Below are 22210 nucleotides of genomic sequence, written 5' to 3' on the forward strand. Positions count from 1 at the left end.
CCAAGAGCAAACAGCTTCATCCAGGTCTCCCACCTGGGTACAAGGGCCCAAGGACTTGGGCCGTCTTTCACTGCTTTTGCAGGCCGTTAGCAAGGAGCTGGGTCTGCAGGAGAGCCCCTGAGACAGGAACTGGAGCCCAAATGGGATGCCAGTGTCGCAGGTGGCAGCTTAAACTGCTACACCACAACACTGTGCCCTAATGTGTGTTTCTGTGTGTGTTTCTGAACTGGGTGTTTTACTAGAAGGAGTGTGGAACTTGAAAGACACAGACTCCAGTAGAAAACTCCCTCTACTTGTTCTCATGGTGCTTGTGATTCCTGAGTAATGTCTGTGTATTTCTTCAGGAGAAAAAGAAATGGCACACTGCAGGCTAGAGTAGTTGCTGTTACTGTTACGGATTGAGGAGGGTAATTTCTATCATCCTGTTAATGATACTTGACCAATCGCTTTTTAACTGCTCTGGTTAATTGTAAGTAACAAGGAAACAACTAACTACCCTAGTTGGAGTCCCATTTAGTTGTTGAAAGGGCAATAAATGAAAAGATTAACTGCGTTCCAACCTAAAATGTAGCTCCATAATTTCAAATATAATGAAAGAGCTTTATGCTTTTTTCCTTGTGTTTTTAATACTCCTTCCTCTACTCCCCTCCCTCCCAACAAACTAACACACAAACAGCATTGGAAAATACCTTTGAAAATGAGCTCCAGTGACGGAGGTTGTGGCAGAGCTGGTTAAGCTGCTGCTTGGCACACCCACCTGCACATCGGAGTGCCATTGTCAATCCTGGCTGCTCTGCTTCTGATCCAGCTTCCTGCTAATGCATCCTGGGAGGCAGAATGTGATGGCTCAAGCGCTTGTGCCCCTGCCACTGACGTAGGAGATCTTAATGGGCGCCTGACTTTGGCCTGGCCCAGCCTTGGCTGTTTCAAGTATTTGGGGAGTGAACCAACAGATAGAAGTTCAATCTCTCTCACTGTTTCTGTTGCTGTGCCTTTCAAGTAAATGAAAAATATTTTTTCAGTGAGCTCCTTAGTAGATACATACATATCAATGTCTCCTTTATATATCTTTTAAAATCCCACTTTCCTCAGAAATGAATTCTAAAATGTGATTATTTGGAATGTGGATAGAGCAGTGTCTTCCTGCTTTATCAGCAGGAGGAATAGCCAAGCTAATTCAGAGTCCATTAACAATCTCCCCCTTGGATTATATGTCCCTAACATGTTGTTTACCATGGTGAAGCTCCATACAGTCAGTGTGTATTTACTTCAGGGAAAAATGTGGTCACATTTAGTAGAATCTGTTCTGAGCCCCATCTAAGAGTCTCCATTTTTTCTCTTAAAGAAAAAAAAATCAAAGCTGGATAAATTGAATTTTATATTCAAAGTAGAGTACTAACATTTTGATTATTACCCTCATCATGCATTATCTCTTCAGATACACTGATAGGGTAGAAGTAAAATACAAAAGAGTTCACAAGATAAGTGAGTGAGTGGCCTGGGAAGAGCTAACCATTTCTCAGGTGTACACTAGGATCACTGTTTTTGGGTGCATGCTTCCAGTCAAAGCCTTGAGATAATTCCAAATGTACTGGCCTGTTGATAATAACCAAACTGCCTTCCGGCAGCCCTAATACTTCTGTGTGTCACCACCATAGGGAATGTATCATTCACAGCAGAAAGAAAAACAAAACAAAAAAACCCACTATTCATGATTTCCTTATTTCCTTAAGTTACACCCCTACATCTCCAGTGCTGTCTGCTTTTAATAAGAACATTATTCTTTATGTTGCCAAAATCTTTGTAACACCTTTTGCTGAACATTAACCTTGAGTGTCAACATACCTGGGTATGTTGGGCGTTTTCACAGGATTGTCAGCCCTTCAAGCAACAGTTCTGTGGCTCTGTTTCTGTCCAGTGATGACTCAGCTGCCAGTGTATAATTCTAACAGTACTGGTCCAGCCACGCACCAATCTCTGCACGAGAATCCCTGCTCTGGATTACATTTCAGCTTGAATTCCTATCATTGAACCCTTGGACCACTCCACTGGATTCCTTTTGAGTATACTGCACAGTTGTCTGGTATGGCCTTAGGCCCTGGTCTTCCTTCACAGACTGGATCATGGTTCTGGCTGGGGCTGGATGCCCTTGGCTCCGTCAGCAGTGCGGCAGTCCAGGTCTCAGAGCATATGCCAACTTGACTTGCTGAAGTCAGACGGGGTCTCCCAAACCTTCCCAAACAGAACTAGCTTGTCTACATCAAAGCTCTGCAGAGGATCCCCCGTGTATTTGTGAAAGAAGTTAAGCCCGATACCTCCATGGTGGAGCTCACTGGGGACTGATTCATCAGAAGTCACTTGGCTGCAGGCAGATTTCCTTTGTGACCCGAAGTGTTTTCTACTTATCCAAAGAGGATTCATTTCGTGGATAACTGTTTGCTCCTTGAGTGTGAAACAGCCCTAGGTCTGGCTGGACCTGCATTGAAAGATTGCGGGCCGTGGCTCCCTTTGCGCTAACACGTGAAGAAAAGCCGGCAGCGAGTGCCACCTCTGCCAGCGGAAAACTCACTTGTGCTGGAGAAGATCATCGCTGCTTCCCAGGGGAGGCGTGGCCACTTACAAAGTTTGGATCTGAGATGTGGTCTCTCCTTCCTCCCATATCCTGCCTACACCTGATGGTGAAATCTCTTATCTCTGCATTTCTAATAGTAGCATGGAGCCACTGTGGCGGGGGACCAGCGTCACACAGCAGCCATCTTATTTAGATATTTGTGGACAGTATCTGTGACAATAAACGTTTAAAAAGCTGGTGGAGGGTTTTTCTCAGGGTCAGAAAAAAGACTGGCCCTCCCAAGGAAAGTATTCCAGGGAACAGAAAGGCTGGCCTCTGCAGAACAGAAAGACGAAGACGGGCCTTTCTCCCTGACCTGCACGGCCAAGGCCAAAGAGCACCATCCTGAACCTGAGGTTCCATCTCCTGATGAAAAGAAGCTCAAAGTCTTTCAAGATCTGTAAAATCTCAAATACCAGGCGCTGTCCACACCACTTAAGTCCTCAGGAGGAGAAGCAGTTCTGCCAGCAGCATACCACTTCCCATCTGAGCCGTGGTTTCTCCCTTCACCCACCCCTCCTTTACCCGTAAATGCTGCCCAATGATGCAAGCATTTGCCTTTCTTCTCCCCTCCTGAGTAGATAAGGGATTACAGCAGAATTTTAGTTGTGTTTGCCACCTGCTTCAGTTTGTGGGCTCCAGTACTGAAGTTTAACTGCTATCCGGTTTCATTTTACCCTCTTACAATGTGGTACCTGAGAGTATGCGTTTGGCTTCCTTTAGTAAAATAGCTCTGGTGCCTTGGGATGATACTGTGAATTTCACTATTTGCTCCGGGAACCTGCTTCTACTCACTTATCATCTGAGGTCAAGCTTCTCATGCAGGAGGCTTTGTCCTCTCCTCGCTCTGAGTCCAGACACTGTACAACTCTTGTTAGCTGTGTTCTTGGTTTGAGGAAGATGTTGGGACCAGCAGCAGGCGCCCTTTTGTTCTGAGGAGTTCTTTGGGTCCTGAAGTGACCCTAAAGGGTTGTTTGTTTTGTTTTTGTCTCCAGAGGAACATGTGCCAGTGTTCATCTTTTGGAGCAAGGAAAACGTTTGCCTTTTCGTTGTGGAGAATTATCTTCTATCTCTACTTCCATCAGTGCTTAGATTCTTCTCTCTCCTGACTCACCTCTTCTGCCTTTTTGCCCAGAAGGCAGTGGAGAGGGAATTAGTAATTTTGTTGCCTACAAACTTTAGATTCTTTGAGAGGAAAAGGGAAGGGCTTGTTGTCGCAGGCTGGAAGCATGAACATAGACTTTGTGGGTTTAGGGTTATGGTCGTCCTGCAGGGGTGGATTCAGACAGGTAAGTAAGGTTCTCCAATAGATCAAAAAGAATTAGAGCCCAATATGGTATCTGATTGTCCTAAGACTGTAAATAATGTGCTGTGACATGGTGTTCATGACTGCATTCCCAGCCCTACTTCACCAGACCAAAACTTTATGTGGTCTGTGGTCTGTCAGGTTCATGATATTTCAGCTCTGATTGCCAAGAACACTTGAAATCTGATTCTGCCTCTAATGACGACTTCTAACTGCTCCCCAAGGCCAGTTTATCCACCGATCATTAATGATCCAGAAATGCTTTGCAGTGTCCTTCCCATTGGACCCTTGGTGTTTGCCCACATTATGCACTACGTCAGATGTTACAGTGTTAGGAGGATTTTTTGACATAATAGGGAAAATTGAAATCATCTTGATTAGTCGGCACGTTATTCTAGTGTGGAAACTAATGTTTAGCTATCCTTATTTAAGTTCTCTAGTTTGCTGTGTGGTTGCTACCACAACCAGGAGTAATAATAAATCTTAAAATATATGACAGGGACTTTTGTAAAAAGAAGACTTGGCATTTAACTTGTTTCTTCTGTGCCCATGTAAATGAAGTGAAATTGAAGCATTCTGGGGCTGATAGCATCATGGTGGATGCCTACTGTGGTGTAATCACAGTAGATGATAAAAACAAAGCTTGGTGCCTGCTCTTGAGGCTGACAGTTTTAAGTAGAAAAATTCAATTCATTAAACTGCTGAACTCAGCGCTGTGTCGTGGGGACCCAAAGCCTTCAGGAGACTTACCGTTTTCTAGGGAAGCCATGTGAACAAATACAGTCATATATCGCTTAACATCAAGATAATTTCTGAAAAATGGGTCATTAGGTGATTTCGTTGCATGACTATCACAGAGTATACTTACACAACCTAAGCTACAACATCAGAAGTTGATATAATCTTATCATTAGGCAGCACATAATTGTAGTTACAGAACAGTGTGGGAAGTTCAGTAATAAAAGTATGTACAGGAGCAAGATTCTTTCCACATGTTTACAGAGCTTCAGCTGTGTGCCAGATGTTCTAGTGGATTTACAGTGCAGAGTCAAGCTGACACAGGCCTTGTCCTCAGGAAGCTTGTGATCTGCCTAGGCAGATGGGTGTTAAATAGGTAAACTTAGCAAATCAAATGAGATAAGTAAAAAAAAAAAAAAAAAAAAAAGGTGTTGTGCGAATTTAAGAGCAGAAGGTAGACTTGTACATTGACATGCTGAGACCTGGAGAGTGAGCGCAGGTCTCAAGGGATCAGGAGAGGCTTTGGCTCGCTGTGGCTGAAAGGCTAGTGTGGCTGCAGAGTGGTGACCTGAGGCAAAGATAGGCAAGACAGGAGCCCAAGGCATAAAGGACTTTCCTAACCTTGGCTGAGATTTTGAAATGAATCCTAAATAAATACTGTGGGAAACCAATGAAGGGTTTTACATACTTAAAAGCTCACTCTAGAGCATTCTTTGTGAGGAAAGATTAGAGAAGAGCTAAGAACAGAAGTTGGGGGGCTGCTTCAGCTCCCGCTTGCTTTGGCTTTAGAGTGTGTGGTTACGGTTGGCCTTCAGTGGTGCCCATGTAGATACAGAGAAGTGAACAGAATGGGTAGCAGTTTTCAGAGAGAATGGGCAGACTTCAGACGTACGGTTGAAAGGAGTAGGTAAATCTTGAAGGGTGACGTCCAATTTCCTGGCTTGAGCAAATGAGTAACTGGATGTGCCGTCTACTCAGATGGGAAGGACTGGAGGAGCAGCATATTGTGGAGAAGTTAAAAGCATTCAGGATGGATCTCAGAGTGGATCAGACATGAGACATGGTTGTGAAAATGTAAATACCAGGTCAGGATGAGTAACAGAAATAGTGCTCTGAGAGTAGGAGGGGAGATCAGCAGTTACTGGGAAAGCGAGGGAAGGATTGTGGGAGACGTGGGACATGATCTTCCTTTTGTGGATCAGGTGGTCCTTGAGTTAGTCCTGGAAAACTATTCCAGATAGAGAAGCCATATGAACAGAAACACTGAGAGACATGTGAGTAAAGTGAGAAGAACAGCTTAGGTCGAACTAAGGAAACAATCGGGAAATGAGGAGGTGATAGTTAGAAGAGGGTATTGTCAGGCGAGGGTTCCCAGAGGCACAGGGGGCAAGCTGAGATTAGCCACCGATGGAAATTGGCGTATTTGGATGGGTAGTACAATATTTGTGTGTCAAATGACTTGAAATCCAAAATATTTGTTTTTGTTTTTTGGAAATTTTTATTGGTGCTGGCATATAAATATAAATAAGCTTTTGAATTGGACCTATAAATCTAGAGGAATAGAAAGGTAAAAAGGACTCTACTGACTTAAAGGGGACGGAGAGGAAGAATCAAAGTTAACTTTCAAGAACAAACCTAGGTAGCTAGAAAGTGGATTATTGGCAGAAGTGAGAAAGTCAGGAATGGGACTGCTTGTGGGTTGGAATAGGAAGTTTCTAATTTTAGATATGTTGGGGATGAGTTTCCGGTGGGATGAATGTCTCATGACAAACATTGAGTCAGCAGGCCAAGCATGTCTGTGGCTTCAGTTTTTAAAAGACCTTAGACAAAAGGGAACCAAATTTGATTGGTTTTGATCCTTAACTGCATGTATCATACTGTGCTTCCCCCTCTTAATTTGATGATTCTGTTAGATAACTTTTCGTGAAATTTTCTGTGCTTTAAGGGCAACTCTTTTGATCACTTTGTGTGAGATTATGCCATTTTCTCTGTTTTTTCTTCATGACTCTTAACCCTCGCTATGTCCCCCCAAATTTCTTGTCCCCCCTTTAACAAAAAAAAAAAAAAAGATGTATTTATTTGAAAGGCAGAGTTACAGAGAGGCGGGGGGGGGGGGTCTTCCATCTGCTGTTTCACTTCCCAGATGGCCGCAACGGCCAGAGCTGTGCCGATCCGAAGCCAGGAGCCAGGAGCTTCTTCCAGGTCTCCCACATGGGTGCAGGAGCCCAAGGACCTGGGCCATCTTCTGCTTTCCTAGGCCACAGTGGAGAGCTGGATTGGAAGAAGAGCAACTGAGACTCGAACCGCTGTCCATGTGGGCTGCCGGCCCTGCAGGCTTTACCTGCTATGCCACAGCACCTGCCGCTCTTGCTCTTATGTCTTTTTAAGACAAGTCTGATGGGGAAATACTTTTTTTTTTTTTTTTTTTTTTGACAGGTAGAGTTCTAGACAGAGAGAAAGGTCTTCCTTCTGTTGGTTCACTCCCCAAATGGCCACCATGGCCAGTGCTGGGCCGATCTGGAGCCAGGTGCTTCCTCCTGGTCTCCCATGCAGGTGCAGGAGCCCAAGCACTTGGGCCATCCTCTGCTGCCCTCCCAGGCCACAGCAGAGAGCTGGCCTGGAAGAAGAACAGTCAGGACTAGAACCTGGCGCCCATATGGGATGCCGGCGCCGCAGGCGGAGGATTAACCAAGTGAGCCACGGCGCCAGCCCCCAATACTTTTACTTTGAAAACCTGTTGAAATTGAGATGATTTGGCATGTGTGAGAAATACCGAATTACTCTCTGAAGCTTGATAAACACCATTACCCCAGCCCAAACCTCTTTCAGCTGCACATTCTTCCTTTGCAATTCCAGTCTTTTGAGATTCTGGAAGCTACTAGGTTTTATTTACTGGCCAGATGGGTAGCTGTCCTTAAGTTTTAATTGTGCTCTTGGTTTGACTGCCATGTTGTAGAGAAAAATATTTGGAAGATTTGGGCTTTCTCCCATAAGGAGCTGTGGGATTGGCTCCCTTTGATTTCTTTGTCTTAGCATATTCTTGCTGTCTTCCACAGGGATCCATATGGTTTTGGAGACAGTCGAGATACAAGGCGTGACCGATCTCCCATTCGGGGAAGTCCAAGAAGAGAGCCGAGGGATGGCAGAAATGGCCGAGATGCCCGGGACAGCAGAGACATCCGAGACCCCCGAGACCTGCGGGACCACAGAGACAGCAGAGACCTGCGGGATCACAGAGACAGCAGGAGTATGCGTGACGCTCGGGACATGAGGGAGCTCAGAGACTTTCGGGATTTAAGAGACTCGAGGGATTTTCGAGATCACCGGGACCCCATGTATGACAGATACAGAGACCTGAGAGACTCGCGAGAGCCTATGTACAGGTATATTCGCAGCCATTCCGCTTGCTTTTTTGTAACAGCGTGTTCTACTTAACTCATTGAAAACTCTGTAAGGACGGTGACTTTGTCAGCCTTGTATTTTCAGTGTCTTATCAAGGGGAGATGTGCCACTCAATGAATTTTGCTGAATGTGTGAGTGATTGATGAATTATGCTTAGTGAATGCATGTGGGCCTCTTCCTGTGACCTGTGAGAGACACCATTATGTGAAGAGACCGAGTAAACTTAGAGTGGCAGTGTGAAAGCACAGGGAGATACACAGCCAATCAGTAAATGTATGAAAAGGTGCTCAGCATCATCAGTCATCAAGAAAATGGAAATGAAAGCCACAGTGAGTTACCACTTCACACGCACTAGGGTGGCCGTAGTAGTTTTCTTAAAAATACAGAGAAGGGGCAGACAATTGGCACAGCGGTTTAGCAGCCACTTTGGAGACCTACATCTCCTATTGGAACGTTTGTTTTGCATCTTGGCTCTGATTCTGATTCCAGATTCTTGCTAATGTGTACCCTGGGAGGCATCACATAATAGCCCAAGCAGTTGGGTACCTGCCACCCATTTGGGAGATCCAAATTACATATCTCTATCCTGCCTTCAGCCTGGCCAAGCCCTGGCTGTTGCAGGTATTCAAGGAGTGAAATAACAAATGGGAAATCAATCAATCAATCAATATCTCTCTCTCTCTCTCCCACCCTTCCTCCCTACCTCCCTTCCTCCTTCTCTCCCCCCACCTATCCACCTATCAAATTAAAATTAAAACATACACACACAGAGAAAATAAATAGTGTTGGCAAGGCATGGGGAAATTGGAACCCTCTGCTGGTGGGCATATAAAATTATACAGGCACTGTGTAAACAGTTTGGCAGTCTTCAGATGTTGAGTATAGAATTACTGCACAGTCCTGTCATGTCTACTACTGAGAGTGTATCCAAGAGAATTGTGCATGAATGTACATGAATGTGCCTACCAACACTGTTCATAATAGCGGAAAGGTAGAGGCAATCCCAGTGTCCATCAGCAAGTGAATGAATATAAGAAAGGTGATAGATCCATACAGTGGAATATTATTCGGCTATAAAACAGAAGGAAGTTCTGATATATGTTAAAACATGGATGGGCCTTGAAAACCTGCTGAGTGAAATAAGCCAGATAACAAAAGGTGTTGTGATTCCACTTGCATGAAATATCTAGGTCAAGCAAATTCATAAACACAGAAAATAGATTAGAGGTTACCAGGGACTAGGGAGAGGGGGAATGGAGAGTTGCTTTGTGAATAGAATTTCTTTTTGATATTGGAAGTAGATAATGGTGCTGATGACACAACACTGTGACTAGAGTACCACTGAGTTACACACTTGGAAGTGGCTAAGATGGTATTTAGCCTAGTGGTTAAGACATCTGCTTCCCACATCAGAGCACTGGCTCCCGCTCCTGACTCCAGCCACATACCGATGCAGAGCCCTGGAGGTAGTGGTGATGGCTCAAGTAATTGGGTTCCTGCCAGATAAGCGGGAGACCCGGAATTGGCCTGGTCCAGCCTCAGCCATTGCAGCCATCTGGGAGATGAACCAGTGAGTGGGAGCTGTCTCTTTGTCTCTAGCTCTCTCTCAAAAAAATAAAAAAGAAAAAAATTGGGTGTGGGGCCAGCACTGTGGTGTAGTGGGTTAAGCCACCGCCTGCCATGCCAACATCCCATATAAGCACCAGTTGGAATCCTGCCTGCTCCACTTCTGATCCAGGTTTCTGCTGGGGAAGCAGTGGAGGATGGCCAAAGTGCTTGGGCCTCTGCACCCACATGGTAGTCCCATATGAAGCTCCTGACTCCTGGCTTCTATCTGGCCCAGCCCTGGAGCCCTGGCTGTTGGTGGCTGTTTGGGGAGTGAACCAATGGATGGAAGATCTCTCGCTCTCTCTGCCTCTGCCTCTCTCTCTCTCTGTAACTCTGCCTTTTGAGTAAAGAAATAAATTTTTAAAATAAATTTTAAAATAAATAAAAAATAGTAATAAGAAATGGGTGTTGCAGCAGATGTTTGGCCTAGCATTTAAGGCGCTGGTTAAGCTACCTACATCCCATATCAGAATGCCTGGGTTCAGTACCCTGTTCTCCCAATTCTAGCTTCCTGCCAATAATGCACACCTTAAAAGGCAGGAGGGGGTGGCCCCATGGAAGACCTGGATTGAGTCCCCTGCTCTGGATTCAGTCTGGCCCAGCTCATCACTGTGGTCATTTGCATAGTGATCCAGTGGATGGGCGCTGTCTACTTCTGTCTCTGTCTCTCTGTCTCTCAAATAAATAAAATACTTTCCAAGAGGGTAATAGGGCAAATTATTATATACAAAGTATTTTTTAAAAGTTCATAGAAAAAAATGTTTTATGGAAGAAATTGCGAGTTACTTGTATTTAGTATATGCCAGAGATTATACTAAATGTTTTCTGTATATCACTTGTGTTCTTCTTCCACCCTAACCCCGCCCTACCCTACCCTACCCACACTTCAGACAGGTCAACTCAGCCACAGAGCTAAGAAGCAGTGAGTCTTAGATAGAAATTCATTTGACAAACCCTAAATTCATATGCCTAACTCTGAGGGGATTGGGTATTGAAGATTCTCTGTAGCTGACTTTTGCAGGCTGGGAAGAATTTTTAACTTTGTAAAAATTTCCTTAACCTTTCAGGAGAGAAGGCTCTTACGACAGATACCTGCGAATGGATGACTATTGCAGGAGAAAAGAGGACTCTTACTTTGACCGTTACAGAGACAGCTTTGATGGGCGAGGTCCCCCGGGTCCAGAAAGTCAGTCTCGTGCGAAAGGTAAAGTAGCAGCAGCAGAGGGTCCCGTTCCTGGCAGAATGCTCTGCGGAAGTCAGAGATGAGCCAGGAGTCCGGCGAGTCACAGGGTGCTCGTGACTCGGCCAGGCACTTCACAAGAAGTACAAGCTTGAAAATGATTTTTAAGTGCAGATTAGTGCACTGGTGTAGCCATCCAACAAGAAATAAGGAATTGCAGTCATAAGAAATAACAGAAGTTTGAAGCTGTGCCTTCTGCCCCTTAACCAGATAACTGTAACTGCAGTGTGTGTATGTGTGTGTGTTGGAGGGGGCATTGGTTGTTTATAATTTTTATCTCTTCAGTAAAGACAAGCGTGTTTATACACACACATATTTTCATTTATCTGAAAGGCAGAGTTACAGAGACAGGGCTAGAGAGATAGATCTTCCTTCTGCTGGTTCACTCCCCAAATGGCCACAGTGGCCAGGCCAGAGCCAGGAGCTTCATCCAGCTTTCCCATGTGGGTGCAGGGGCCCGAGGACCTGAGCCATCTTCTGCATCTTTCCCAGATGCATCAGCAGGGAGCTGGATCAGAAGCAGAGCAGCCGGGACTCAAAGCTGCGCCTATATGGGATGCCAGTATTGCAGTCGGCAGCCACCCATTATGCCATGATGCTGGGCCCAAGCATGTTTCTTCAAAGCCTACGTTTTTTCTCAGGCTGTCTTTAATTTTCAAATTGTTTTGTACCTGGCCAAGTTTGTGCTGTATGACTTTATGTGTTTATTTGAGGAGCAGAGACCAACAGCTTCTGTTTGATGATTGACTCCCTGAAGTGCCTGCAGCAGCCAGGGTGCAAAGTCAGGAGCGGGGATCACACAGGTCTCCACGGGGGAAGCAGCAGTTCCGCTTCTCGAGCCTTCGCTGCTGCTTTCCCCGATCTGCATGAGCAGAAACCCGGGACCAGGACGTGGACCCTAGGTCAGCCCCAGACTCTGGTGTGGCGCCTGGGCATTCTAATGGGTTCTGACCCCTACGTGGAGCACCCATCACAAACAGCACTTTTAATTTGTTGTGAAACTTAGCTATATGGGTGTTTTTTTTTTCCAAAAAACATCAACAAAAATGTAGACTAGAACAATGGAATATTATTTTTTCTCTTTTCAAGTTATCAAAAATAAAAATATCAATACCCAGTGTTGACAAAGGTATGGAGACTTAGGCACTACGAGGGGTGGGAAACTTTTTTCTGCCAAGAGCCATTTGGATATTTATAACATCATTTGTGGGCCATACAGAATTACTAATTTAAAAATGAGCCTGCAGTAGATTCACTGGATTTCAAGTCTTGCCTGCGGTTGCTTGGCAAGCCATGACCACAGGAGTGTGCAGGCCTTCCCCGGGCCAGACCATCTCCACACTGCACCAGGTGGTCCATGACTGTGGTAATATAAGTTAGTAGCAGTCTCTCTGAGGGCACTTTGCCAGTATGCTATAAGAAGCGTTGAGGGGCTGGCTCTGTGGTGCAGCAGGTTAAAGCCCTGGCCTGAAGCGCCGGCATCCCATATGGGTGCCAGTTCGAGTCCCAGCTGCTCCTCTTCCAATCCAGCTCTCTGCTTTGGCCTGGGATAGCAGTGGAAGATGACCCAAGTCCTTGGGCCCCTGCACCCACGTGGGAAACCCAAAAGAAGCTCCTGGCTCCTGGCTTCGGATCATGCAGCTCCGGCCATTGCGGCCCTCTGGGGAGTGAACCAGCAGATGGAAGACCTCTCTCTCTGTCTCTACCTCTCTCTGTAATCTCTCTTTCAAATAATTAAAATAAATCTTTAAAAAAAAAAAAAGGCATTGAAACAGCCATGCCCTTCAGTCTACCCGTTCCATTGTGATGAATTTGTAGTTGTAAAAGGCAATAATCATAGTTATTTTTAGGAGGTAGGTTTGAGAAGTTCAGAGTGTGTGTATGTCTCGACCTCTGTGTTTAAGCAGCTTGCCGTTCCCAGTGCTGATTTCAGCTTTCCCTGGTGGTATCTTACAGAGCGTCTGAAACGTGAGGAACGGCGGAGAGAGGAGCTCTATCGTCAGTATTTTGAGGAAATCCAGAGACGCTTTGATGCCGAGAGGCCTGTGGATTGCTCTGTGATTGTGGTCAACAAGCAGACTAAGTAAGGACCCTTTAGCTACTTCTCCCAAGTAAGGAAAAGGGTCACGAAAGAAATGCAGGCTTCTCTGGGCAGCGCTACCTGCTGACGCTGGGCTGTGTAATCTGGCCTTCCTAGGCTTTGTTAGCTGGGGAGTTCTCAGTTGTAGGTGGCAGAAAACCCAGTTCAAACTGACGTAAGCCCAAAAGGGACATTTGTAGTTTATTTAACTGGAGGGAGGATAGGAAGCTCAGGTGTGGCCACAGCCTCTTGTTATCAAGAGGTGGTCTCTAAGCACTGATGTCTTCAGTGTTGCCTTCATTCTCAGGCAGGTTTTCTGCTTGGAAAGGCAGATGGCACTGATACCAGACAGTCCTAGCTTAGCAAAAATCGTGGGAAGAGAGCTTCTCTCCCCGTCCTTCCACCTGAAGTCCTGGAGTTCCTTCTCATTGGACTAATCTGGCTTATTTTCCTACACCTGAACCTGTCACTTTGGCCAGGTAGTCCAGAATGCTCTTAACTAGCCGGAGCTGTCACATGCCTACCCCTGGAGTTAGAAGTGGGAGTAGCCCTGTAGACCATAGGGAGAGGGAGTAGATGCTGGTCCAGTGAAGCCGTGGATAACCTGTTTCCTGGGACAACCCTGAACTGAGCTCTTTGGGAGGCACGCTTTTCTGTGTGTGTCAGTCAAGAACGAAGCCTTCTTTGTAAAGTGCACTGGCTTCGCAGAACTGTTAGATGCCCACGTTAGCCAAGCCAGAGTTCACAGTGCTGCCTCCTCCGTTCTGTGTGCACTCGGTCTGTGAAGAGGCAGAGCAGAGGAGCAAAAGCCAGGACAGCGGCCTGCAGGCTTAGTGCAGCCGTGTTTCTTTCCCAGGAGGTTGTCAGTGACTTATGTAGTTTCTAGCAGTTTGGGGTTAAAGAGCTAATTTCAAGAGAGTGACTAGGAAAATGGGTGTCGGGACAGCAGCAGGCAGAGTTCACAGGTTCGGGTCTGCCTTGTTTGTAGACAGACACTGCTTTAGCTGTAAGCAGCTTTTTGGGGTACATAATGATAGCAGTCATTTTCTGAGCACCTACTTTGCACCTGCCCCATGGCAAGCACATCACATTGACTATTTTTAATCCTCCAGGAATCAGAATCACATTACACGGTTTTTTTATGCATGGTAGATGCTAGGTACTAGGGCTATAATGATAACAACCAAAGCACGCTCCACCCCTTCTGTTGGTGGAGTTTACAGCCTACTCGAGCAGATGACAACAATAAATATATAGGTTATGAGTCCTATGAAAAGAGAATGTCAGTAGTTAGAAGGAAGTTCATGGAAACACAGTGGACTGAGTCGTCGTATTCCTGTCTTACTAGTTAAGAAAATGAAGTTTCTAAGAGTTAAAAGGACTTGCTTAAAGTTCCATAACTTTGCCAGCAAATGTTTGGGCTGAGAATAAAATTCGTGTTTCCAGTATTTTTTAAAAAGATTTTTATTTATTTATTTGACAGGTAGAGTTACGGACAGTGAAAGAGAGACAGAGAGAATGGTCTTCCTTCCATTGGTTCACTCCCCAAATGGCCTCAACGGCCAGCACTACACAGATCCGAAGCCAGGAGCCAGGTGCTTCCTCCTGGTCTCCCATGCGGGTGCAGGGCCCAAGCACTTGGGCCATCCTCCACTGCCTTCCCCGGGCCACAGCAGAGAGCTGGCCTGGAAGAGGAGCAACTGGGACTAGAACCAGCGCCCATATGGGATGCCGATGCTTCAGGCAGAGGATTAACCTAATGCGCTATGGCGCCAGCCCCTGCGTTTCCAGTATTACAGTCCATGTCTTTTCCACTGCTTTGCCGTCTCCCCGAGGACAGATAAGTTCCGCAGGTCTCAGGCAGCAGGATGATGTTAAGGAAGCGCTGGCAGACTAGAGAAGGGGACAGAAAACTTGGCAGCTGTCAACTCCATGTCACCCTAGCAAGTCAGAGCCGTTCTGGGCCCGCGTAAAGAGAGAATTGGTCCAGATCCTCATAGCCTGAGGGAAGCGCTGGGTGGACTCGGGTTTGAGTCCTCTGTGGGAGCAGTACAGCCAGCTGCAGTACAGTGTTCAGGACTGAGGTTGGTCAGGGTGCTAACCTGAATTCTGTTTGCTCGTACAGAGACTATGCTGAATCTGTGGGGCGGAAGGTCCGAGACCTGGGCATGGTGGTGGACTTGATCTTCCTCAACACTGAAGTGTCGCTGTCACAAGCCCTGGAGGATGTTAGCAGAGGAGGCTCTCCTTTTGCTATCGTCATTACCCAGCAGCACCAGATTCACCGTTCTTGTACAGTCAATATCATGTTTGGAACTCCACAAGGTACGAGGGCTCAAGTGGGTCGTGTTCCCAGAGGTCGTCCCTGGTGAGTAATTCTGTGATGCTCTGCTCGGAAGGAGGAGGTCTGGGGCAAGAAATTCGAGTGTCAGCCCAGGTGAGGTAGGCTGCTGCTCTGCGTGCGTGGAGGAGACGGGTGCTCTGGGTACAGTTCTGGGCCTGCTCCAGTTGGCCTTTAGATACATGCTACAGTGCTGTGCTAGGTAGTTTTTGACAACTAATTCTAGGGCAGTGGGGACTGGTTTGTCGGATTTACTGATTTCTGTGTCCCATTTCAAGTCCTCAGCATGAAGTTCTTAAAGAGAGTCGGAAAGAAATGCACGTGTTTGGCACTGGCCAGTGAGCTCTGGCTCCAGGGCACGTCTGGCACACACGACCCAGACGAGACTGAATCCTCTCTTCTCCCAGCTTTCAACTGGGGGACATGGAAAGTCGCAGGCTTAGAGGATACTATTTATAAGTGTGCCAGGGAAGTGAGTAGGGGGCTGTGGGGACAGGGAGGAGGGCCTGACCCCCACAGGGCCCACAGTGGGTTTCCTGAAGTCCTTCTCGGGGGTCACTCGTGGTACATGAAGCCTATGGTGTTGCAGCTGTGCCACCTGATGCCCTGCCCAGCGCTCCCACAGCCAGGCTTGCTGTGTGCCTGACGGTGCGTCTGCGGCCATAGAGCTCAGAAGGAGTTCCAGCGAGGCCATTGTCTCAGGACTAGTCCTCGAGATGTGTGAAGACCTTTTAGAAAGCCCTGAGGCTGCTCAGCCTCCTATAAACCACGTTGCCTCCTGGGGGAGGGGGAGGAGGTGATTTTGGGTCACAGTTTGGGCTTAATCCGGATCCTTTGAGCGGGTGGATTCAAAACCAGTAGGCCAGCTCTGTCCTGAGGAGCGAAGTGGAGAGCCAGCTCTGCAGAGGGGCTCTGGCCGCCTGCTGCTGGCCTCGAGGCCACGGGCCTGCCCCCACGGCTGCTCCCCACGTGGTCTGTGTGACTCTGAGGGAGGCTGCCGTGTGTGTGTGGTTTTTACTACAAGTCTGTGATCTAGGAATTTCCCCAGAGAACCAGCGCTATCCACAGGTTTGTGTTCCCCGTTCACCTGTCTTCCCGCCTCCCCACTGCACTCCCAACCTCAAGGCTTCTGTCGTGGAATGGTTTTCTTGCTGGTTTGAGGTGAGGAGAGGCTTGGCAGAGTGCAGCAGGTGGGCGCTCTGCGCCGGGAGCAATCACTGCTGTCGTTCCCTCCCATAGAGCATCGCAACATGCCGCAGGCTGACGCCATGGTGCTGGTGGCCAGGAACTACGAGCGCTACAAGAATGAGTGCCGGGAGAAGGAGCGTGAGGAGATTGCCAGGCAGGCAGCCAAGATGGCCGATGACGCCATCCTGCAGGAGAGAGAGCGAGGAGGCCCGGAAGAGGGCGTGCGCGGGGGGCACCCCCCGGCCATCCAGAGCCTCATCAACCTGCTGGCGGACAACAGGTACCTCACGGCCGAGGAGACGGACAAGATCATCAACTACCTGCGGGAGCGCAAGGAGAGACTGCTGAGGAGCAGCGCCGACGCTCTGCCCGGTGAGCTGCGTGGCAGGGCCGAGGTCAAGTTCCCACTCTGCATGTCTCCGGTCCGCAGGCCCTGTGGGGAGGGGCAAGTCCTGGGCTCCTTGGGGTGGGGAAGGGAAATGAGCCTGGCCCTCGGGCTCCCCCGCACGCTGTCTGTGCGGCCGCGGTAACGGGACACACGGAATCTGATGCAGCACTTACTGTGGGTGGACGGCCCACGGCTGGTGCTGGCGCCCTGGGAGCCAAGATGGATGCTCTTTGTCTTCATTCGGTTTTGAAGCCGTTCTCTGGGAGAACGAGGCTGTGTGCTGTGAGCGGTGCCCACCCTGGCGTGGCCCCTTGGGAAACGATGCTGCCTTCTGTGTCCTGTGTGACCGCTGTGACTTCACTGCTTGTTCCTCCCTTGGCTGCGAGGCCTCCTGCCCCTGAGGTGCTTGCAGCCACGTGCCTCCCTCTTCTGTCTTCCAGGCCCGATTTCCCGCCAGCCACTTGGGGCGACCTCGGGTGCCTCGCTGAAGACACAGCCAAGCTCCCAGCCGCTCCAGGGCGGCCAAGTGCTGCCCTCTGCTACGCCTGCTCCAGCTGCACCCTCCACCTCCCAGCAAGAGCTTCAGGCCAAGATCCTCAGCCTCTTCAACAGCGGCACAGTTGCGGCCAACAGCAGCTCTGCTTCCCCCTCGGTTGCTGCAGGAAGCGCCCAGAACCAGAGTTTTCCCACAGCAGCGAACAGCCAGCCTCCACAGAGACCACAGGCCTCTGGCAGTCAGCCCCCAAACATGTTGGGACAGGCAGGATCTGCTCGGAACATGGGCCCCAGGCCTGGGGCTCCCTCCCAAGGGCTCTTTGGTCAGCCTTCCAGTCGCCTGGCACCTACTAGCAACATGGCTAGCCAGAGGCCTGTGTCTTCCACAGGTATCAACTTTGACAATCCAAGTGTACAGAAGGCTCTGGACACCCTGATCCAGAGTGGCCCTGCTCTCTCCCACCTGGTTAGCCAGACCACGGCACAGGTGGGACGGCCCCAGGCCCCCATGGGCTCTTACCAGAGGCATTACTGACGTCCCAGGGGCCCCTGGCCTCCTCCCAGCTACTGCGTTCTAAATAGAGCTGCTTGGAGGACGTCCTTCACATTCTCCAGGTCTCCATCCACTGTCATGAGTTTCTGCCACCTGCTCTCTTCTGCCCAAAGCTGTATTACTTATTCCCTACAGAGTCGAAGTTTGTACTACACCTGGGGGTGTATCTTCCCTGTTCTGTTTTTGTTTTTATATAGAAGATAACTATCTCTGGGGTTACGGGGCAGTACAGGCGTCTGGGCTCCGCGTATACTTGAGGGAGCGTCTCTGGCCCTCTCTGCTGGATTTGGGGGTGGAAAGGCAGGAGGAGCAGCCCCAGCCAGCAGCGTTGGGGACGGCATTGGCCATGGTGGTGGCCGCCACCGTTGTTCATTTTGAACTCACCAAGGCTTTCCACGCACCTCAGGAGCTCGAGCTCCCCTGGGGTTGCAGAGAAGCACTGCACGTGGAGGCTCCGTGTCCTCGTGCCCTCCCCCCACGTGGGGTCTGCCTTGGGATTCCGGAGTCAGCCGCTCTGCGGTGCGGGATCCTGGCCGAGGCAGCTACAAAGGAAGAAAGTTCCTGCCCTAGGCAGGGTGGTGGTTTTTGGTTTTTGGCTTTTTCCCCCATTTTGCGGGAGGATCTCCAGTGGACTGAACAGCTCCAGTCACCAGCAGTTTGACGCAGACTGTGACTCTGGGCGCCCGTGCTTCCCTCACAGTCTGCCTGCGCCCTCTGAGGGGCAGCTCTCGGCCCTGGCCGTGGACTCCCCACCTCTCGCTGATGGGTGTGAGCGTTGGACTCCAAGACCCGGGCTCTCTCTCCAGACTCGGGTTCTGGTTTCTGAGCAGCGGGAGGTGGGAGCATTGTGTGCACACGTGCTGCATAGGTGCCGTGCCTCGCTGTGGCGTGGGGCAAAACTGCAGGGAGGGCTTCTGGCGCTGCCCTGAGTGAGCCAGAGGGGAGCTGCCCTCTCCCTAGGGACTGTGGGCAGTGGCGCCCTGTGGGGCAGCCTCAGGGGCCCTGGCAGGGGTGAGGGAGCCGCTGTAGCTTTGGCGGAGCTCCTGCCAGTGACCAAGAAATGGTTTCAAAACTCAAGGTCCCCCAGATGGCAGCATTTCATGTTCTGACCTGTTTATGTTACATAGTGAATTTTTTTTCCTCTTTAAAACCCTTGTGTTAATAAGATGAAATGATTACTTTTTAATTAAAATGAAAAAGTCAAAGCTGTGCTCCTCTTTGTTTCCCAAGATCCCAGGGGAGGGCCCTGCCCTCAGAGCTCTGGTGTGTCCCTTGTCCTCAGCCTCAGGCAGCCCAGCGCGGCTCACCTAGGTAGAAGCCTGCTGGCTCCTGACAGCGCCGTGTTCAGGTCTGCCCCAGGCGACACTCGGGGTGGCAGCAGGCGCAGCCTCTTAGCACTGGGCAGCAGGCGGGAGCGTGGCGAGGCAGCCCTCTCCTGTCCTGGTTTCTCTTTTGCCACAGCTGTGTCACCCATTGTGCCAGGGACCCGCAGTCACAGACTGAAGGAGCGTTCGTGAACTTGGGGTAAGTGTGGTGAAGGGGGCGGCACAGGCCTCCCGTGGATTAGGGACCCGAGTGCCGGCAGCACTGAGCCTGACCCCCTGTGCAGCCCAGGATGGACCGGAGCTGGGCCACAGCCACCCCTTCCATCAGGGACCCGTGGCGCTGCTGAGTATGCCTTTGGGTCCTGGAGGGGCCCCCTGGAGTGTCAGCACACCTCAGGCTGTGAAGGGTATAATAAAATTATTTTTATTGCATTTTGTGCAGACAGGAATCTAAAAAATACAGTAAAAGCCATAAAGCATTAAATGGGAGCATTCAACACTGAAGGAAAGAACCAACCCTCTCCTTTTCGTATTGGCACAAAGAACACAAGAGCAGTACTGAGGCAGGATGCGGAATACCAGAACACAAAGTGAAAGGCAGGCCTAGTAATAATAGTGATAATAGTAATAAATACTCTGATTTGGTCTGCAACCTCTCCTATTTACAAGGGCTCTGCACACGGATTGGCTAAAACGGAAGCAACACTAGTCACCACTACAAGGCTATTGAAATATTGCACTCAGAATAAAAGTCACTTGGATGGACATGAAACACCTAGCTACAGTGGTTTTTATAAAGATAATCTGATGGATGACTGGGATAACATTCATAACAAATATTGCACGTGTAGCACAGAGAACTTGGGTTTTTGTTGTGGGATTTGTTTTTTTCATCAACGGAAACTTAGCTCTTGCCAACCAGACAGTCTGGGCCCAGAGTGCAACTTTCTTTCCCTACGTGGTGGTATCGCAGCCCCTGCCCACTTCCATCCAGCCCACTGCAGCCGCCCAGGCGCTCAGGGACCCAGCTGTGTTCTCAGAGGGAGGTCGTTGGAAGGATGCAGGGGGCTGGTGTCTAAAGCCTCCAACTTCCTGATTGGTGCTGGGAGAATCTGTGCAGCCCCCTGATTGTTGGAAATACCAGAGGCCTTGACCTAACCAGCAGCCCTCCAGACCTCCCCTCTGCACACGCACACACGCACACATGCACACGCACGCACGCACCCCTGTCTAGATGGCACCAGCTGCAGCTCTGCCTCAGGCTCAAAGGACAGGAGGTGGTGAGGTCAGGAGTGCCCGGGGTCCCCAGCTCTGGGGCGGGGGCAGGATGTCCTAACTAGGTGTGCAGGTCAGGGCTCTGGGGCTGGAGGTACTGTACCCAGTCCCAGAGGGTGCTGGAACGAGCATGCAGTGCCTGTCCCCCTGCGAAACGTGCCCTGGGGGAAGGGAACCCAGCCAACGCCTCTCTGACCGGGCTGTGGAGCGGAAGCGCCCGGGACTGGAGGTGGGAAAGCCGAGGGCCTCGGGTCCCGGGTAGAGGAGGGCAGAGAGGCGCTCAGAGCAAGGCGCCTTGGCGACTCCAGCCCGCCTCCAGGCTCAGGAGCCTAGGAGACAGCTGGCGGCCGCCGCTGGGCAGCGGGCTCGGGCCCCAGAACCCAGAAGGTGGCTGGGTCCCCGAGGCGGGAGCTGGGGACAGGGGAGGGAACATCACGGGTGGTGCTGGGGCCTCCCTAAACCAGAGTCACCCCCCGCCGCCTCACCTGTCCCAGGGAGGAGACTGGGAAGGAGGCGCCCTCCAGCTCCACGATTTCAGTCTTTGGCGAGGAGCCGTGGAATAGGGGGAGCAGGCGACAAGCCGACTGGGGAGAGACGCCTGCTCCCCGGCGAAGGCACCGGGGCGGGGCTTCCTCGGTGGGGCGCGGGCCTGTCTCGCCCGCTCCTCCTGGACGAGCGCCCCTCCCCTATCCTGGCCCCAACTTGCATAAGAGCCGAGGGGAGAGAGGGTGAATCCAGAAGTCGGACGCTGGTCTGTCTCAGTCTCCGGAAAGAACAGGAGGGACGAGGGGAAGCCGAGGGCACGCGCAAGAGGCGAGGAGGCGAGAGCAGGGCGGGGGTGTCGAGGGGCCAGGACCACGACCCCCGCCTGGGCCTAAAGCACTTGGGCTCTCAGAATCCCGCAGACGGCCAGGGAAACCCCGCCGCCCGGGGCTCCACCTCCCCCGGGCGCCCCCGGCGGGAGAGCTCGACAGCGGCGCGAAGAGAAGTCCGTTGCGCTTCTCGTCATGTAAATATGGGGACGTTAAAAATACACGCTATGTCTCCTGTACACTATGTATAGGCTCAGCCGGCGCGGCCCCCGCGGCGCGGCGAGAAGGGCGCCTCGGACCGCCCGGAGCGCACGAGCGCAGCGCGAGGACCGCGGCGCGGCGGGGAAGGGGCAGGGGCCGCACCGACTGCTGGGGTCCTCGGGCCCCAGCTCCTCCGCTCCCCGCGCCTCCTCCCGACCTTTATTGCAGCGTCTCCTCCAGCGGGGCGAGGCCGGGCTCAGCATCGGGGCAGCGCAGCCGGGGCCCACAGACCCCCGGGCCAACGCGGCGTGCCCTCTCCGAGTCAGCCGCGGCGGGCGTGGCCTCGGGCTTCAGGCAGCGGGAAAAGGGGCCGGGGCACGGGCACGGGGTCTGTATGTAAACGGTGACAGCGGCGGGGAGCGCGGGCCGGGCGCGCCCGGGCCCGGGCGGCAGGTCCCGGCTCTCAGGAGTAGATGGTGATGACCTCGCGGCCGCCGCCGCGGACCAGCATCACGCGGTCCAGGTGCTCCGTGAGGACCTCGAGGAACTCCATGTCTGCGAGGCAGTCAAGGAGAAAGCCCCGGGGCCCTTCCCACCGCGGCCCTGGCCGGGGTGCTGACCTGGAGGCAGGCGCGGCTCGGCTGGCC

General features: G+C 50.6%; 2 protein-coding genes across 8 annotated transcripts in view; one reads left to right on the forward strand and one right to left on the reverse strand.

Moving 5' to 3' along the window:
* NCOA5 (nuclear receptor coactivator 5) overlaps window positions 1–19155 on the forward strand; it is a 35385-nt gene extending 16230 nt beyond the window's left edge. For all 4 annotated transcript variants that reach the window (XM_051844983.3, XM_002721198.6, XM_008274783.5 and 1 more), the window contains 6 exons: window positions 7712–8038; window positions 10733–10869; window positions 12862–12988; window positions 15111–15310; window positions 16566–16886; window positions 17343–19155. In XM_051844983.3, coding sequence (XP_051700943.3) covers window positions 7905–8038; window positions 10733–10869; window positions 12862–12988; window positions 15111–15310; window positions 16566–16886; window positions 17343–17932 — 1509 coding nt within the window. In that variant the 5' untranslated portion in view covers window positions 7712–7904 and the 3' untranslated portion in view covers window positions 17933–19155. The remainder of the gene's footprint in view (window positions 1–7711; window positions 8039–10732; window positions 10870–12861; window positions 12989–15110; window positions 15311–16565; window positions 16887–17342) is intronic.
* Window positions 19156–19676: 521 nt separating this feature from the next.
* SLC12A5 (solute carrier family 12 member 5) overlaps window positions 19677–22210 on the reverse strand; it is a 36396-nt gene continuing 33862 nt past the window's right edge. For all 4 annotated transcript variants that reach the window (XM_051844979.3, XM_051844978.3, XM_051844981.3 and 1 more), the window contains one exon: window positions 19677–22118. In XM_051844979.3, the coding sequence (XP_051700939.3) occupies window positions 22027–22118 (92 nt within the window). In that variant the 3' untranslated portion in view covers window positions 19677–22026. The remainder of the gene's footprint in view (window positions 22119–22210) is intronic.

This window comes from Oryctolagus cuniculus, chromosome 11 (assembly GCF_051225735.1).
Source record: "Oryctolagus cuniculus isolate XC-2025 breed Fujian yellow rabbit chromosome 11, ASM5122573v1, whole genome shotgun sequence".
NCBI classification, from domain to species: Eukaryota; Metazoa; Chordata; class Mammalia; order Lagomorpha; family Leporidae; genus Oryctolagus; species Oryctolagus cuniculus.